The sequence below is a fragment of the Chelonoidis abingdonii genome, chromosome 8 (genome assembly GCF_003597395.2).
Source record: "Chelonoidis abingdonii isolate Lonesome George chromosome 8, CheloAbing_2.0, whole genome shotgun sequence".
NCBI lineage: Eukaryota > Metazoa > Chordata > Testudines > Testudinidae > Chelonoidis > Chelonoidis abingdonii.
Genome location: NC_133776.1, coordinates 48,576,504 through 48,595,323, shown reverse-complemented (window position 1 = coordinate 48,595,323; position 18,820 = coordinate 48,576,504). Strand labels below are relative to the sequence as shown.

Below are 18,820 nucleotides of genomic sequence, written 5' to 3'. Positions count from 1 at the left end.
TTATCATTTAAATGTCTGAGAGAGAGTTCCTTTTATTATCCAGTATTTGCATGGGTGTGGTGAAGCACAAAACATTTGTAGCATAAACTGGGTGGGTAAAGAGTGAGAGGTATTTTCCAAATGGAGGCCATTCTTTTTATTTGGAATAGGATTGAATTCCATTGCTGAACCATTCACCAGTCCTACTGTGATCTGCTTTTGTTTCTCCCTCCACCCCATCAATATGGGCGGGGGGGGAGGGGAGACACCCCCAATTTGCTTTCTATACTGGAGCTCAAAAGGAATAGTTGTAGAATGGATGTTTAACTGTACATGTTAGTGGCTTACAAGAGTTTTGATCTGTTTAGTTTCTATTCCTGATGGTGTGATAGCGTTGATAAAAAACCATAAATGTAGTACTTGAGCTGACAGCCAAATTTGCTATATGTGAAAAGACATCAATTGGCTCAGCTTTAGTGATATTTGTACTTTCGGTGAGACATAGCAAAAAGAATAAGGCTGTATACTACACTCTTCTTTTCAAAAATAACAATTTCATGTGACAACTCATTATTTGCATAAAATGGTTAATTCTGGGCCTGGGTTAGAATAGCCATTTGATTAGAATATGCTGTTAAGACTTATGAAGTGCTCAGAGGTGTCATCTTAAAAATCATGAAACAAATATATGATCTCCTGTCCTGAAGTGTTAATTGGTTTGATTTATTTTTACTGTTCAGTGAATGCTGGAGGCTGGAGTATTTTCATTCCCTTGCTTCTCAGCAAAAAAGAACTACTTTTTTCCCTGCTGTTCGTTTTGATGAAAGAGATGTATCCATCTAAAGTTGGTTCAAATATTGGCTTATGCAGCATCATTTTTTGTTTGGGTCTATTCAGTATTCACAAGCTTTGTTTTGGACACAGTCAGGGATTCCATCACAGGACCATTCACCAGCCCTAGTGCGATCTGCTCTTTCCTATGATTCTTTGTCCTCCTCTTCAGCTAGACTAACTGCAAAGAGCCTAGTAGGAATAAGACCTTAAACAGTTATGTTGTACTCCTGCAAAATAACTCATCCTGGGGCTACTTCTTATGTATTTTATACTGTACAAGTTGTGTCTGAATGCTGAAATAACAGACATTCATGCTCTGGCACTCTAACCCCTTTAAATATGTGACAATATGAGCTATTTTGCTATGGGAAACACTAGCTTAGTGTGTTGTATATCCATACAACAACATGCTATGTGCTGTTGGTTTGGTTTTTTTTTAACCTTTTCTTCCAGAATCCAAGTAAAGAAAAAGTCTACCTGTCAGGCTATGGTGTGGAACTGGCTATTAAAAGCACAGAATATAAGGCCAAGGATGATACCCAGGTGAAAGGTAAATTCCTACTTAAAATACAAGTTGTATATACAAATAATTTGAGTTTTAATAAAGTGGTTTCATATTTTTTTCATATGAATAGTTTCTCCCTGAGAGCTGGAGATGGTGCTCTTCTTCCTAGCCTGAGCTCTGAAGAGCCATAATCTCTTCCTTCCTACTCTCTGTGTTCTTGTCATCCTCTAATTTTGGGGGCAGGTTTACTCTGAGCATATTGATGCCATTCTTTAATTAGAATGATTACTATTGTTCACCACCAAGGCATTACTTTTTCCTTCCCCCTCTCCAGAGCATAGTATGGTTCCTCCATCAGCCTTCCAAGGCATACAGGGAGATGGAGACTAAAATATTTAAAATTAGTTTTCCCCCTCCTACCATCTCTGGAGCAAGAATAGGGGCAATCCCCATTTCTGGAAATCTGACAGAAACTGGCTAAACTACATATTAGTTAAGTTCATGGGTATATATATATTATAGAATTGCATTTAATAATTTTATCTTTGTGTCCATTTAGCAGACATCAGATACTTCTGGATTTTTAAAAAGAAATAGCTACTATCAAAAGCAAGTCCTGCTCTTCTAATCTGTTTAAAAATATTAACATTGACTTGATCACATATAAACTAAGTATGATACTGTTTCAGCCTATATGGCAGTGTAACCGGGCGGAGACTCACCCAGCAGCACCTTCTGCTGGTTGTCCTCAGGAATTAGCATCCAGAGCACTCTCTTCAGGCCAGTGTCTCACCACTACTGCTGGCCTCTCTGTCTCTCCCAGGATCCCAGTGCCCCTTTAACTGGGTGCTGCCCCCTGGCAGTCCACCCACAGTTCTGGGTCTCCCCCTCCCAGGGGAACCCCCACCCACTATCCCCACTTCACCTCAGTCTTGGCTACTGTCCAGTCTCCATCTAGCCCCTGTTCACTGGGGCAGACTGCAATATAAGCCACTCATCACAGGCAAAGAGGTTCAGACCTGCTGCCTCTGCCTACCCATGGGCTGCCCCATTGCAACCCTGCACCTATTTGGCCTATAGTCAGGCCTGCAGCCTGGGGCTTTCCAGGCTGGAGTTCCCAGCTCCTCTGGCCCTTCCCCAGCCCTGCTCCCAATCTAGGTGTCTTGCTTAAGTCCCTGCAGACAGGCCCTTCTCCCTCTACAAGCAGACAGAGACTGACTGGGCTTCTGGCTCACAGCCTCTTATAGGGGCCAGCTGGGCATGATTGGGGCATTGCCACAGCTGAGCCTACTGTCCCCAATCAGCTCAGGCTTCTTGCCCCAGGCACAGCCCTCTCCTGGGCTGTTTCAAGCCCCGGAGGGCAGGAGTGGGTAACCACCCTGCTACAGGTGGTAAACTCAGTAGAAAGATAGCAGTAGCCATAGTGTATTTAAATACATTTCCTTTCATCCAAAGTAAATGTAGATCATTACTGAGAAGAACAAAACTTACACTTCATGCAAGATATTTTAGAGTTTGCAGTGTGACCTTTTTCTAAATACAGTAGAACCATAGTCTTAACGAACACCTCAAGAATGGAGGTTGTTCTTAACTCTGAAATGTTCATAACTGTGAACAAAACATTATGGTGGTTCTTTCAAATGTTTACAACTGAACATTGACATAATACAACTTTAAAACTTCACTATGCAGATGAAAAATGCTGCTTTTAGCCAGCTTAATTTAAATGAAATAAACACAGAATCAGTTTCCCTACCTTGTCAAATCTTCTTTTAGGCTTCCCCTTTACTTTTTGAGTAGTTTACATTTAACACAGGACTCTATTTGCCATACTCCCACCGTTATCATCTTTTTTTTTGGTCTCTGCTGCTGCCTGATTGTGTAGTTTTGGTTCCAAATGTAGCGTGTGGTTGACCGGTCAGTTCGTAACTCTGGTGTTCATAACTCTTTGTCAATATTCTCTGTGAGACTCTTACAGTAAAATGCTTTGCAATGTACAAAAATTATCCCTCACATTATTTGAGATTGAGGAGACTTTATTCAAATGCCTTTTTTTAGCCTAAATTTCTAGTTAAATATCATTTTGAGAATAACTCGCATATTGGAGCATCTGATTAATTTCAATTTAGGAAGCTTTTATTCTTGTTGCATTAAGGTGTGAGTTATTTCATTAATGTATCATTACAACTTCAGCAAGACCTTTGTATATTGGTTTATGGAATAGAAACTGTTTTCACAACCACACAGGAGGGAAACTCTTTCTTTCTTTCTTTGTAAGAAAACCCCCTCATTCTGGATAAAACTGAGTCGGTGGGAAGATCCTTTTGTGTTAGTCAATATATACACATTATTTTTCATTAATAATAAATAATAGAGTATTTTGTAGCATTGACATATCTATGTTACACTGAAAAGTCTTCCTACCCTAGCGAATTCCACTATTGCTCTATTTTTCCTTTTCTGATCCAACCCCGCTTTTCTTCCTACTGTTGCTGAGTCATCTCTACAGTAAACACAAAGGCTGTGCTCTCCTTTGGAGTTCTTAACATCCCTTGGGAAGAGGAGTATAATTTCCAGATTCACTTCTTCACCTCTGTTTCTTGTATTTGGTGGCAAATGCAGCATCCTGTTTTTAGCTGGTTTAATTTTTTAATGAACGTTTGCTAGATAGGCATGGCAGCTGTGGTCCAGTGAACTGATCATGGGCCTGGGTGTCACAAGAACTGGCTTCTATTTCCAGTTTTCACAGTGACTTGCCATATGACCATGGGCTGTCACTCCTCAGTTGTCCACGTTTGTCCCATCTGTAAAATATGGAGACGATGCTGTTTACCCACTTTTTGTAAAGTACACATCACTCATTTGTGGATCTCAGAGTAAGTATTCATCATTACTTTTTATTGCTATTATGTAAAACTAACCAAAGAATATATGTAAGAAACTACTGTCTGCCTAGTGGTGTAATAGTAGCGTTGCTTTGTATTTATAGGTACAGAGGTGAATGCTACAATGATAGGTGAAAATGACCCTCTTGATGAAGTGCAAGGATTTCTCTTTGGAAAGCTAAGGTAAGTCATTCTTTTGGTAAAAATCTATTGTAGCATGTTAAAACCTACTTTCTTGTTTTTGCAAAAATAATCAAATAAACCCCAAACCTATGTAGGCAGTTAGAGTTAAAGAGTTTTAGCAATGCACTTAAATAGCCTAAAAGCCATAAGAGAGCAGAAAATGTGTGTAATAGCAGATGCAAACATTTTTGGTGTGCTAATTTCTTTGGCTTAACTACGATTTCGCTGATCTGGCACTAAGGAAGGTCTGTTTTTTTTCTTTCAGGCAGTTGTATCCTGACTTGAAGGAAGAACTGAAGGAGCTTAGAAAGCATCTTATTGAAAGTACCAATGAAATGGCACCTTTAAAAGTATGGCAGTTACAAGGTAATTTATATGTGGAAAAGCTTCTTCCTAGTTGTACTGAAATTAAATTTATGTAAAAATATGTCCCTTGCATGGTCTCTCCAAGAAAGTGATATTTGCTTATAGGAGGGTGTTCTCAAGGGAGACCTTAACTAAATTCCTAGAATGTCCAGTAGCTTTCAATCTAAACCTTCCTGGGAAGTAGTCATAGAAATAGTTTTAGTAAGTTTCCATATCAACTAAGGCAGTGGTCCCAAATGCGGGGCCTGCGGGCACCATGGCGCCCGCCGGGGCATCTGTGTGCGCCTGTGTACTGGCCCGCAGACAAGCGTCCGCCGAAATGCCGCTGAAAAGCGGCATCACCAAGAGGCGTCACTGCCAAAATGCCACTGATTTTCAGCAGCATTTTGGCGGCGATACCTCTTGACTTTGCTGCTTCTCAGTGGCATTTCGGCCGATGCTTGTCCGCCAGCCACGATCCTCAGTGGGTGGTCGTCCGGAGCTCGCCACCCGGAAGAGGTGGGAGACCACTGAATCACGGGATCCATAAAGTTTTCCTTCTACACAATGACTACATTGTTGGTACTCAAACACTCTTGATGTTCAGCACCCTGGCATATCTTCTGGAAGTGTAGGGTGCCATCTTATAGTATCTGCAAAGTATAGAAAAGAAAGTGAGAAAAATTGAATGATATCTTTTGTCATGGCCCCAACCTACCTCAGAAGGTTCTGTTTTCTCCAAGACACTGAAGGACTAAACTCAAGATGATGTTGATCCTGAGGCAGGGGTGCTGAGAGCCAAACTATAAACCCTGTATATGATGGAAACCCTTTCAAGCCAGAGGGTGTGGCAGCACCTCTAGTTCCAGCACCTATGTTTCTTTGCCTTCACCTTGGACAGCTTGACCCTTTAAGCCCCTGATGCTGCCACTGCTTAGGCATTTATTTAACTTTACTAATGTAAGTAATCCTACTGTCTCCAATGGGTCTACTCCCATCGGTAGAATTAAGGATGTGCATAGTGTTTGCAGGATTGGGGCCTAAGGGCTCATTCCTATGTGATGTGAATGAAGTACCCTCAATTCCCATTATAGTCTCTTTTCTACGGAGTAATATAGATAACTCATAGGAAGGAGTGAATGTAGGACTCCAATCCTGCAAGTTTCTTAGCGCTGCTCTCGATTTTCATTGTGGTCAGCAGAAATCCTGTATATTTATGGTGCTGTCATATTGTGAAAGTTACCAAGTCAATAGTTTTAAGTTTAAAAAAGAGAAAAATAAATAAAAATGCAAACACCTTGTTATTGTAGCATAAATGTTTCCCGGGCTTTTCAACTCAGGATTTTTTTATTTTTTTTTTTTATAGTCACCATTTTTCCTTCCTGCTGCCACAAAATGTAAACTAATTTAGAGTTCATGCAAAAGACATCCAAGTGAACTTTTCGTTTTCCCTTCCTTGTTCGGTCCATATTTGAAAAGCTTTCCGTATTCTGCTCTGTGTTTCAGTCCCAAGAATAGTTGTAGTTTGTTAAACAGCCCTGTGAGAGGGATGCTGATGGCCCCTGAAAAAGAAATAATTATGGCTATTGCATGTACAATATTCTAGTTGCACAGAACCTGCTCTACCAATGCTCTTGGAGAAGAACTGAAATCATTAACTATTTCAGAAAGTTACAGCAAAATGATAATGAGAAATATTCAATTAAATATCTACTTAAATCATGTCATTGTAAGGCCTTTTTGTAGGGGTCCTAGATCCATGAAGCAGGCACCTAGACCCCAAGGTAGATTTATTTAGCCAGAGCCAGCCAAGGCTCCTCATGTCTGTGGTGAACTAGAATTCTTCCCGCTGTCTGCAGAGACGATACAGGCTTTCAGTTTCAGGAAATCATTTACGCAAGATTGGCTACTAAAGGCTATAGATCAGAAAGAAGACCAAAGTGAGCACCTAATAGGGACAGACAGAAAATTAAGCTTTCAAGATTTCCACACGCAACAGATCATCCTCTGAAATGTTTGTATCCAAACTCCTTGTGTGACGTGAAGATGGCAATTGTATGAATTAAGTTGGTTTTGCACTAAATGCATTACTATGTTTAGTTTACAATCCTTGACTTAACTGTTTTCATTTTTAGATCTAAGTTTTCAAACCGCTGCTCGCATCCTGGCTGCTCCCACTGTGGATGCTTTGATGGTCATGAAAGACCTCAGTCAGAACTTTCCTACAAAGGCCAGGTAATTCAGTGCAGAATATAACAACTTTCCTAACCATGTTTTCTCCTCTCTTCAACATGATTAAAGCTGAAGTAGGCCTGTTAAATGTTTCTTGAGGCTCACTGTAGCTGAAAGTAAACAAGTACAAGTCTTTCATGTGAGAGCATGTCCCTAGTAAAGATCTTTAGCATGAAGTCAGATAAGTGTACGAAGTTGTCCTTCAGTAGAAGCTGGAGTTGGCCACTGGAATGCTAACACTGTTACCTGCATGATTTCTGTGGTCTACAAGCCTTTTTCATATTGTGATCTCACTTGTGGTCCTCAAATGCACATTAGATTTTTTTTTTTTTTTTTCAGCAGTTCGCATTATAGTCCAGGGGAGGTGCCTTGGTAATTGGCAGGGTGGTTAAGGAGGCACACCTGGTGTCAGAGGATGGGTGTTTGCTCAGTTCCTGTCAATTACACAGTTCTGTAAAAATCTGGAGACAGACAACATCCATGGCTGTGATTGGAAACGTGTTTAAACAAGGTTGCTAGCTTGGTTTCCCTGGCTACTTCGGAGAAGGATTTATTTTGAAAACTTTTCTGATTTGGATGGCAGGAATGATACAGCATCTACTGCTGCCCCTTTGATGTAGTGGGAGGTATGCTGGGCACCATAAGGAGGCCATGTGTTCTAGTCTTGTCCCTTCCATTGTCTTGTGTTAATAATTTTGTGCACTTCACAGCGAGTATTACTGAATAAAGTCTCATACCCTCTTCTCCTCCCCCCAGCACATATTTTGGCTCCTGAGGTAGGGGTATGTCTTAATTCGGTCTCCCTGTATGCACATGGTACAGACTTGATTATAGTCTCATATGCTATTTATTCCATTCACAGAATGGGCAAGGAATGAGGCAGAGGGCTGCAAGAAGGGAATTCATGTTCTCTTGTGTTTAAGGCATTGGATTGGGATCCCAGAGAACTGGATTCTATTCCTGGCCCTGTCACAGGCTTCCCATATAATATTGGTCAAGACTATTGCATACTCACAAGGAGGCTGAATTTAAATTACATTTCCCAACTTTTGAGTATTTGACTTTTTAGTTTTAACATTCTTTTAACATAGCTTTTTGTATGTAATCTAATATTTGTGTTATGGTAGTGCTCATAAACTTTGATCAGAACTGGGGCCTCATCGTGTTGGTCCCTGTACTGACATAGAGGTAGATACTAAAGAGCTAACATTCTGAGAACTGGCAAAATTCAAAGCATGTCAGAAAGGGAGATGCTCAGACATACAATTATGTACATGTACACATCTGCTATATATCCTTAGCTTTGTATTGACTTTCACGAACTGCCTTTTAGCTTAGCCATTAAATGTTGGCTGACTCCACCATTGTTTTGGGTCTGTGTTTTTAGTATGAAAAGTTTCACAGGTTCTTGGATTCCGTTGATGAAATCTTTGCTGTTCTGCTGAAAGCAGGGGAGCCAGAACAATTTTTATAGTGGGAGTGCTGAGAGACATTGAATCAAACTGTAAACCTCGTATGTGATGGAAACTACTTCGTGCCAGGGGGTGCTGTACCACACCCTCCTCCCCCACCCGCACCCCTACTTCCAGCACCTAATGGCTTTCTGGCAAGGATCAGGTGTGCAGTGTTCTGACTCTTAATTACCACACTATGAAGCTTAAAGTTGTTACACTTAAATAATCCTTAATTGCCTCTTACAAGTTCTTCTTGTGTACAAATGAGTTTATACTAGAGAAGGTCCCTATTCACCAATTAAAATTTAAAATCCTGGAGTAGAGAAATGGTGGTAGCACTCACTTTACTATGACTTCCTGTGTTGAATTTAAGGCTTGGTACATTCCAGAGTTGAAGTTTAGTCTTTTAAGTGGTAATTGCTGCCTGGGTAAGGGTGTCAGGATAGCATTGGACAGAGAGTAAGTTCTGAAAGCTGTTACTTGGTCTGTCGTCTTATTACTATTTTAATGGTGCCCAAATATGTGTTAAGTGCTTCCTGTTGCAGGTAATACCAGATTCCTGCCCTGAGGAGCTTACAGATATATTTCAGACAAAGAATGCAAAGTGGGGTCACAAGACGGGGGATGTGGGAAAGAGGACTGGCAGCATCCATCACATGTGATATTTTGTTTCCTTAGAGCAATAACGAAAACAGTTGTTTCCTCAGAACTCAGGACAGAAATTGAAGAAAACCAAAAGGTAATGCTTATAGAAAATTATTCAGTACATTCATACACTTCACATAGCTTTAAGCTTTAAAATAACCTTTAAAAAATGTCAACTTTTTTTTTTTTGGTGCTGGGAAGTAGAAGCCAAAATTTTTGTACTTGAGTACATAGGTTTCTAAATCTATATTAGGGTACAGAATAAAAGTGTCTGGCATTTCAAATATGAATGAAGGAGCCTAACTTTGCTCACCCATGTATGAAAATATTGGCCAGAATGCCTTAAAATAAAGAGAGAGCAAGAATGTGGGATGTCACTGTGGAATGATGGTATCAGGCTCTTTTCTTCACAGATCCATAACAGGTGTTCCCAATGGTGAAGAGTGTCTGCTTGTCAGATGCTTGTCATTTAATCCTCATGTACATTAAGGATAGTAAGTGTGTGATTTAAGAATACAATAATCTGAACTCAGAAGATCTTCTAACTGTACTTGTTTGTCTTTGTAAAATTAATTTAGGTTTGATGGAGATGCTAAGTTGACAGCTCTGTAGAAAGAAATGCTCTTTTCATTCCTGGAACCGATATAGCACAAGCAGCAGCTCAAACTTTCCTACAGTGCTCCGGTGAAGTGTCTCAGTGTTACTCTATAAACTAGGGATTATGTCCACAGGAGCAGTGGTAACTTGGTCTCCACGCCAGTTCAGTCCTTAGCCTCTCTACTGAGACTGCCAACAAGTGTCAATTTTGGTAGTGACTTTTGTGGTGGTTGTTTGTCCACTGGGGATAGGACTGAAACAATTAACTAATTAACTCATGTAGACCCTTGAACACATATGCTGCTTTCAGTGACCATTGACCTGAATTGGATTTGACCAAAGTGACAGCAGGGGAAAGCTCTGTATCCCCTTGTCAGTGCCCTTGGTCAATAAGTCATCCTAGTTAATTGTTAGATTTTTTTAAGGAAGTAGGTCTCATTTGAAATGGAAGTTGAGGCTGAGTTTCTGGCTTTGTATGTTTTGGTAACCATCTGGGTTTCTCCCAAGATGTGAAGAACAGTTGAAGACAAGCCATCAGAAGTTTAGATATAAAAATTGCTTAGGCATATTTCTGGATTATATTCAAACAATGTTTGAGTTGTTGGGGAAGTGTGGCCTTTAGGAAAGATAGGATTTAGGGAGTAGAAAATAGGGAGCCTTTAATAGAGCTTTGTTGGGAAATGATATAAAAGGCAACAAGGACTCTGCCTGATTGTCAAATCCTCAGGTTGAACTGAGAATTAGGAACATCATTTCTGGATAGGGAAGTACCTCCTGATCTCATTTATGCAGAAGCACTTTCTGTGTCTGTGAAACTCTTGACTTCTACTTTTGTTACTGAGCAGAGGAGGAGATTGTGGGCCTCGGTGCAGTAAATGATTGCTTGATTATTGATATGATTATTTTGAGGCTGAACAGAAGTTTGTAGTTTTTGTTCATTTGCCAGTAGTTTAATACCAGTGTATGGTCTTATGTATGTGTTTTGTCATCTGTACTTCTAAATAGGCTCCAGTATGCCAGTGTTTGATGTAAGAAAATAATTAAGTGGCTCTGATGCAGTGCATTGGGAATTAGGCAAACCACACCAATTAACAGTGGCAGGAGTTGTACAATACACTGAAAATATACCCATTATGACTGTTCAGATAGAGTAGAAGATACAGGTTTGAAACAGTAATCAAATAAAAACAAAGTAATAGTATCTTTCTGTGTAAGATCTGAGTTTCATGCTAGCTCCATGTTTGTAGGAAGAATACAGGCTTGTACATGGCTATTTCTAGCATTAAAATATGAGCAGCAACTGCTCGGATTTATAGACCCAGTTACTCAGTAGATTCCAGCTGCTTTGAGCCACTCTGGCAGTACAGAGTTGCCAGGAAGCTTACTTAAGCCTTCTGCATATTCCCATTATGGTATGTAACCACTTAAATCAGCCTCTGTACCAGATGACTGGAGGATAGCTAATGAGATGTCAATTTTTAAAAGGTGGTTCTGACAGTTATACCCTGGTAAGCCTAATTTCAGTACCGGGCAAATTAGCTGAAACTTTAGTAAAGAACAGAATTATCAGATACATAAATGAATGTGATATGTTGGGGAAGAGTCAACGCAGGTTTTGTAAAGGGAAATCATGCCTCACCAATCCATTAGAATTTTTTAAGGAATCAACTAGCATGTGGACAAGTGTGAACCAGTGGATATAGTGTACGTGGACTTTCAGAAGGCCTTTCACAAGGTTCCTCACCAAAGGCTTTTAAGCAAAGTAAGCAGTCCTGGGATAAGAGGGAAAGTCCTCTCAGAGATTTGTAATGGTTTAAAAAAAAAAGGAGACAAAGGGTAGGAATAAATGGTCAGTTTTCACAGTGGAAAGAGCTAAATAGCAGGGTTCCCCAAGGATCTGTACTGGGGCTTGTGTTTTTTGCCATATTCATAAATGATCTGGAAAAGGAGGTGGCAAAGTTTGCAGACAATACTATCTTGAGTAAGTTTGTAAAGTTCACAGCTGATTGGAAAGAGTTACAAAATGGCAGATGAAATTCAGTGTTGATAAATGCAAAGTAGGGCACATTGGAATACATAAACTCAACTATACATACAAAATGATGGGGTCTAAACTAGCTGTTACCACTCAAGAAAGATCTTGGTGTTATTGTGGATAGCTCTCTAAAAACAACAGCTCAGTGTGCACCACCAGTCAAAAAAGCAAACAATGTTAGGAATCATTTAGGAAAGGGATAGACAAAAAGACAGAAAATATCATAATGCTACCATATAAATCTCTGGCATGCCCACATCTTGAATACTATATGCAGTTCCGGTTGCCCCATCTCAAAAAGATATGTTAGAATTGAAAAAAGGGCAGAAAAGGGCAACAAAATGATTAGAGGTGTGGAACAGCTTCCATATGAGGAGAGATTAAGAACATCTTTCATTTAAGAAGAGACAACTAAGTGAGGATATGATGGAGTGAATGAGGAAGTGTTGTTTACCCTTTTACATAACACATTCCGGCCTATCAAATACTTGTAAGTGGCTGTCATGTTCTCCCATAACTATTTCTCCTCCAAGGTATATGTAGTTGATTGTTTTAACTTAAACCATTTATGCTGTATTCACAGTCACCCTTAGGCCTGGTCTACACTACGAATTTATTTCGAATTTAGCAGCATTAAACTGAATTAACGCTGCACCCATCCACACAACGAAGCCCTTTATTTCAATATAAAGGGCTCATAATATCGATATCTGTACTCCTCCCCGACGAGGGGAGTAGCACTGAAATTGGTATTGCCATTTCGAATTAGGGTTAGTGTGGCTGCAGTTCAATGGTATTGGCCTCCGGGACCTCTCCCACAGTGCACCATTGTGACCGCTCTGGACAGCAATCTGAACTCAGATGCACTAAAAAGCCCCGCAGACTTTTGAATTTCATTTTCTGTTTGTCCAGCATGGAGCGCTGATCAACACAAGTGATCATGCAGTCCCAGAATCAAAAAAGAGCTCAAGCATGGACCATACAGGAGATATGGAATCTGATCTCTGTATGGGGAGATGAATCTGTTCTATCAGATCTCCGTTCCAATAGACGAAATGCCAAAACATTTGAAAAAAATCTCCAAGGCTAAGATGGACAGAGGCCACAATGGGAACTCAACACAGTGCTGAAACTTAAGGAGCTGAGACAAGCGTACCAGAAAGCCAAAGAATGAAATGGATGCTCACGGAGGGAGGGGCGACTGACAACTGTAACTATCCCACAGTTCCCACACTCTCTGAAAACCGTTTGAATTCTTGGCTGAGTTCCCAAAGCCTGAAGGGTCAAAAACATTGTCACGGATGGTTCAGGGTATATGTTGTCGCCTTCTTTAAGCTTTGTCTAATGGAGATTCAGTCCTGCCTGGAATATCATAGCAGCTGGAGGCTGCCCTCCCCACCCCCCTTTGATCTCTGCTTGCCGAGGCAATAAAGTCAGTGTTGTTTCAAATTCATGCATTTTTTATTACTTCATCACACAAATAGGGAGGTAACTGCCATGGTAGCCCAGGAGGGCTGGGTGGGGGAGGAGGGAAGCAAAGAGTGACGTTGTTGCAGGGGAATCCCCTAGAATGGCATGCAGCTCATCATTTCTGTGGGATGTCTGGGGATCTGACCTGAAGTGGCCGTTTGCATCTCTGGTTCTTTAGTAGGCTTGCCTGATATTCTGGGCAGGACTGACTCTCCCTTTAGACAAAACTTAAAGAAGGGAATGACCTGGGGAGTCATTCCCATTTTTGTACATGCACCCCCGGCCGACCTCACCAAGGCCGGCCAGTAGCACCCATGACAGCAGCAGACAGTACAGTATAACTGATAACCGTCATTTGTCAACTTGCAAAGCAGCAGACAGTACCGTATGGCTGGTAACCGTCTTTGCTAACTTGCAAAAGGCAAGGGGATGCTGCTGTGTAGCGCTGCAGTACTGCATCTGTTAGCAACATCCAGTAGACATACGGTGACAGTGAAAAAAGGCTGAACGGGCTCCATAGTTGCCGTGCTATAGTGTCTGCCCGGTAAATCCAGGGAAAAGGGCACGAAATGATTGTCTGCCGTTGCTTTCACGGAGGAAGGATTGAGTGACGACATTTACCCAGAATCACCTGCGATATTGTTTTTGCCTCATCATGCACTGGGATCTCAACCCAGAATTCCAATGGGTGGGGGATACTGCGGGAACTATGGGATAGCTACCCACAGTGCAACGCTCCAGAAATCGGCGCTGGCCTCGGTACATGGATGCACACCGCTGAATTAATGTGCTTAGTGTGACCACGTGCACTCGACTTTATACAATCTGTTTCCAAAAACCGTTTTCTGTAAAATCAGAATAATCCCGTAATGTAAACATACCCAAAGGCTGCTGTGGAGAACTAATATGGTGAATTTAGTGGAGTTAATATATAAATGCAGGGACATTAGTAGATTTGAAACACTACAGAAACAATGCTATGTATGTTTTTTTACGTTTAACATTGATTTTTACTTAGTTTGTAGCATTTGTCTAATGACTTTGTTACACTTTCCTTTAGTACTTCAAAGGAACATTAGGATTACAGTCTGGTGATTCCGCCTTGTTCATCAATGGACTGCACATTGATCTAGACACACAGGACATATTTAGGTATGAACTTGTATAATTTCTTAAAAAAACTCTTCTGGTTTAGAATCTTGAAAGTGTTACTGCATGTATATATAGATATTAAGCTTGCTTATGGAGACGTGTATTTCTTTTAAATTCAGCAGAGTTAAAGACTAAATTATTATTTTTTTAAAATACAACAATGATAAAGGTAAGTCATGCTTATCCCCTCAACAAGTGAAATATGGAGTTAAAGCTGTTATGACATCACTGGTGCACCCTGCTGAGAATATACTGAAGTTTTCCAAGATTTTTCCATTTTCCCAAAATTTCTAGCTGAATTCTATGTATATTGCAATACTTGACACCAGGGGGTGAGCAAAAGACACATTATTCTCTGAGCACAGTTCCTTTTTCATATAGTTGATACCTAGTCACTAGTTTTCTAGTTAATTTATTATTTCTTATATCAGCCATTAGCTAGTATTTTAAAGCTGGTGCAGGTCATTGGTGACAAAGTATTCCCTTCTGATGGCTGGTTGTTAGTAAATTATGATCACAGTTCATTTCCTAACATCCACATTACAATTGACATCCTTGTTGGCAGTTTCAGCAGAAAGGCTGAGCTACAGAGGCAAAATTTATCTTAATCAGCTCAAGGGCAACCCTTCCCTGCTTCTGCCTAGGGTGACCAGATGTCCTGATTTTATAGGGACAGTCCCGGTATTTGGGATTTTATCTTCTATAGGCACCTACTATCCCCCACCTCCTGTCCTGATTTTTCACGTTTCCTGTCTGGTCACTCTGCTGCTGCCCATTGCTTTAGCCTGTTCTGTGAAACAATTTTGGGCTACAGTGCTATCAATCAGGCATCTGTCGCACTCTCTTTCTCTCTCACACACACACACACTCTCATCTTAAGAGAAGAGCAAAATATTAGTTCTTAAAGGTTAAATCCCTGAAAAAAATGTCCATCTGAAAACTGCCATATTGGGACAATCTGAGTTTGTGTGTGTGTGCGCGTATGTTCCTAGTGCTATTTAACACTGGAGTTAAATAATTTTTCTGGGAGAAAATCCTCTTGAGGCAATTTGAAATTACTGAGATGCTAATATAAATATTTGTAGACTCTTATGATGATTGTACCTTTAATATAATCTGGTAATGTTTAGGTTAGAGCAAATCAGTAGTTGTATCTTAGTACGTGTGTGATATTGAATGATTTGTATTCCTTCTAGCTTGTTTGATGTGTTGCGCAATGAAGCTCGTGTTATGGAGGGACTTCACAGTTTAGGAATTGAGGGCCTTTCCTTGCATAATGTTCTAAAACTAAACATCCAGCCATCGGATTCAGACTATGCTGTGGATATCAGAAGCCCTGCTATTTCAGTGAGTACATTTTCTTATGAGCCAGGCTGTCCAGCAAAAATCTTATTTGAGCCTTCAGTAGACCTTTTTAGCATATCATACAAGTGCAATGTGTCTTATTTATATGAATAGCTGGAACTTCATAGAATGCAGAATAAGAGTCTGCACTGCAAAGAATTTACAATTTAATTGACAACATGTGGCAAAATAATACTAGATTATAAACTCTTTGGGATACAGACTGTAGGTATGCAGCTCGTGTTACCTAATAATGGAGTGCAGATAGGTGAGAAAGCATAACTGGTAAGAAAGTTAATATGGGAAGGATTCATGTGTTCCAGAATTGGGTTTAAAGGAAGAGAGAGTGTGGGCAGACAAGTGATATGCAGTTCTTTAACTTGTAGAGTCCAAAATGAAGGAAAACATGTAGTTGAGAAGGGAAAATGAGATTAACGGAGCAGTAAGGAGAATGAGATTGAGGAGATTAGAGAGGAAGTAATAGCAGAGATTAGGTGGGAGTGAGGTTATGGAGGCCCTTGAATGAGAGGGCTGTGTGTGGAAAAAGGGTTTGACTAAGATACTGGGGATAGGGCAGGATGAGATGATGAAGTGATGCAGGGTTAGCCATAGACAGAGGCTTCATGACTGTGCCTTGTGAAAGAAATTATAACTACAAAATATAAGGTATCCAGTAGAGCATAGAAAGTGGGGGAAAATAAACCCAAATAATCCAGTGCAATACTTCCATGCGTGAAAAACAGCTTATGTAACTGAGAAGATAGCTAGCTTCTGACCAGACTTGCCTACAGCAGCACAATTGAAAGCAGAACTGTCTTTGACATCTTAGTTGGAGGATATAAACAGAGATTATACAATGCTCCTTTTTATGTGCAGTTCTCCAACTTTGTTGTTGTTTCTATGGACAGTAAATTCAATTGAATAAAAATCTAATTAGTAAATCTGGTGGAAAAAAACAAGCAAACAAGCGCATGAGAAGATTGGACCAGTCAGACTTGTGCAAAATTGCAAAAGCAAAATAGAGATTGGATCCAGCATGGAACCACGTACTACTTTTAATGTTTACCTGTTATGTGGCAAAGCAATATAGAAGGTAATTCTTTACTTTGGAAAAAGCATCTAGATTGCCAGCAAGATAGTGTAGTACAATTATGTTAAAGTATAAGGACAAAGTTGGAGTCCAAGACTTACCTCTTCAATCTAAAAGGTGAACTTCAGGATCTTTAAAGACAGTATTTCAGAAACATAACAGTGAGATGGTACTTCTCTTGCTCACCAAGTTAGAATTCACAGTGACAAAGAACAGAAGGGTCATGGAGGAGCACAGTTTTCTTTCTGCTATTAACAACTAGACTGATTTCCCACTGCTTTCAAGGTTAGGACAGACCATATATATGGTTTCTAGAGGAATCTCCTTGATGGGAAGCTGGCTTCTTTCAGCATGGCTATGCAGTTCTCCAGCTGCTCCAAGCAGGACCATCCTTAGAGGGGTGCAGGGCCTGGGGTGGAAGTGACAGATTGATCTCTTCCAAGACTGACCGCGCTGGCCAATTGCATTGGCCTCCATGGCTCCTCAAAGCGCAAGGCCTGGGGCGGAAGTGAGGGATTCGTCTCTTCCAGGACAGACCGTGGCGAACAATCGCACTGTCCTGGGGGGCCCCACCAAAGCACGGGACCTGGAGTGGTCACCCCGATTCGCCCTACCCAAGGGACAGCTCTGGCTCCAAGCAGCCAGTTCCTGATTTCCTCTCCTCTTGTGTTCTAGGATGTTTCCAGGAAGTCTTACGATTTCCGATGCCTCTTGTCCCTACCCTTAACTCTTGCCTCCTAGCTCAGAAATTTGGGGTTTCCTGACCTGTACCTCAGGGCTGTCCCTGTATAAATATGTAATTTTAAATTTTTTTGCTGAATAAGTGGATCAGCCTAAAGCAGGCTCTCTGCATTGTTTAAAAAAATACTCCTGGTCAGAAATGAGATGATGAAATAGTGAGCCTGGCTCTTCTTGCTGTTGACAACTGTCTGATGTTAATATTTTATTTCATTTCTGAGAGTTACCTCAAGTTGTAAGAAATTTAGATGAGAATGATTTTAGACAGCTTCCCTCTCCTTCAGGGTAGATAGCATCATTGCTGGTTGCATTCCTTGTGATTTAACGTTTAATTTTAATTTACTGCTGTAAAGATCTATAACCCTTTCAAGCCCCTGAATAAATTAAGTGGTCTAAACTACATTTAATTACTCTGTGATCTGTAACATCTCGACCATGTTCAGCAACAAAAGAGCAAACTTCTTGGAAACAAACAGTATTTGGAATCCTTTGAGAGTACTGTGCTTAGCTTCTTCACATTACTGGATTGTCTAAGAAAATATAAATTTGGTGGAGGGAGACTGGCCAGCTATAAACGTTGTATCAGAGACTGGCCAGCTAAGAAATGCTGTATAACTCCTAAGATGGTGCTCCGGTTATTGAACAGAGGCATAAGAAACAGGTGAAGGGAAATACTAGAGGCACCGGATATTTAGTAAGATTTTTTTTGCAGGAACTTAAATGGGAGACTAACCAAGCCACAAAAACTAGAAAAAAGATAGATTGTGCATCACAAAGGAATGTGATGAGAAATGGATTGTTCAAAAACCTGCCTCCCAAAAAACACAGGGTTGATACAGCTTCATTTTAATACCTGAGAAATGAGTTACACACCATCGTGTAGTAAAGACTTTCCAGCCTTTGATTAGGTAGTCTTTAGAATCAGAAAGCATTAAAATACTAAATACTATTCACAGCTTTGTGCAGCACTATGGAGGAATATTAACTATAGATAACTTTCTTTTAAAAGATCAAAAACATCTAACACTTCTCTGCTGTTACTTTCCCTCAGGCTGGACTTTTATTGCTTTTTCTTTCGCATTTGTGTTCATCCCATTGTCGTGTCTTTGGGATGGGGCCTTGCATCATTATAGAGGAAAAAATGGAAATGCTAAGAGGAGTGAAAATCTAAAATTGTGCATGGTAGAAGACATGGCAACAGAAGGAAAAACAGATTCATAATGTAACTTCTAACAGATCAAATTCAATTGGTGTTTTATTAAACTAAATGCTTAAATGCAATGTTTGTTTTATATTATTTCAAATGTCTCACTTTAACTGATTGCAAGTTAT

The 18,820-nt window shown here is 40.3% G+C and overlaps 1 protein-coding gene across 1 annotated transcript in view; it reads left to right on the top strand.

Annotated features, from left to right (window-relative positions):
• The window catches only part of UGGT1 (UDP-glucose glycoprotein glucosyltransferase 1), an 87,445-nt gene that overhangs the window by 13,704 nt on the left and 54,921 nt on the right, over positions 1 to 18,820 (top strand). The window contains 7 exon segments of the mRNA XM_032764779.2: positions 1,267 to 1,363; positions 4,308 to 4,386; positions 4,652 to 4,752; positions 6,867 to 6,966; positions 9,096 to 9,156; positions 14,225 to 14,316; positions 15,513 to 15,663. Coding sequence (XP_032620670.2) covers positions 1,267 to 1,363; positions 4,308 to 4,386; positions 4,652 to 4,752; positions 6,867 to 6,966; positions 9,096 to 9,156; positions 14,225 to 14,316; positions 15,513 to 15,663 — 681 coding nt within the window.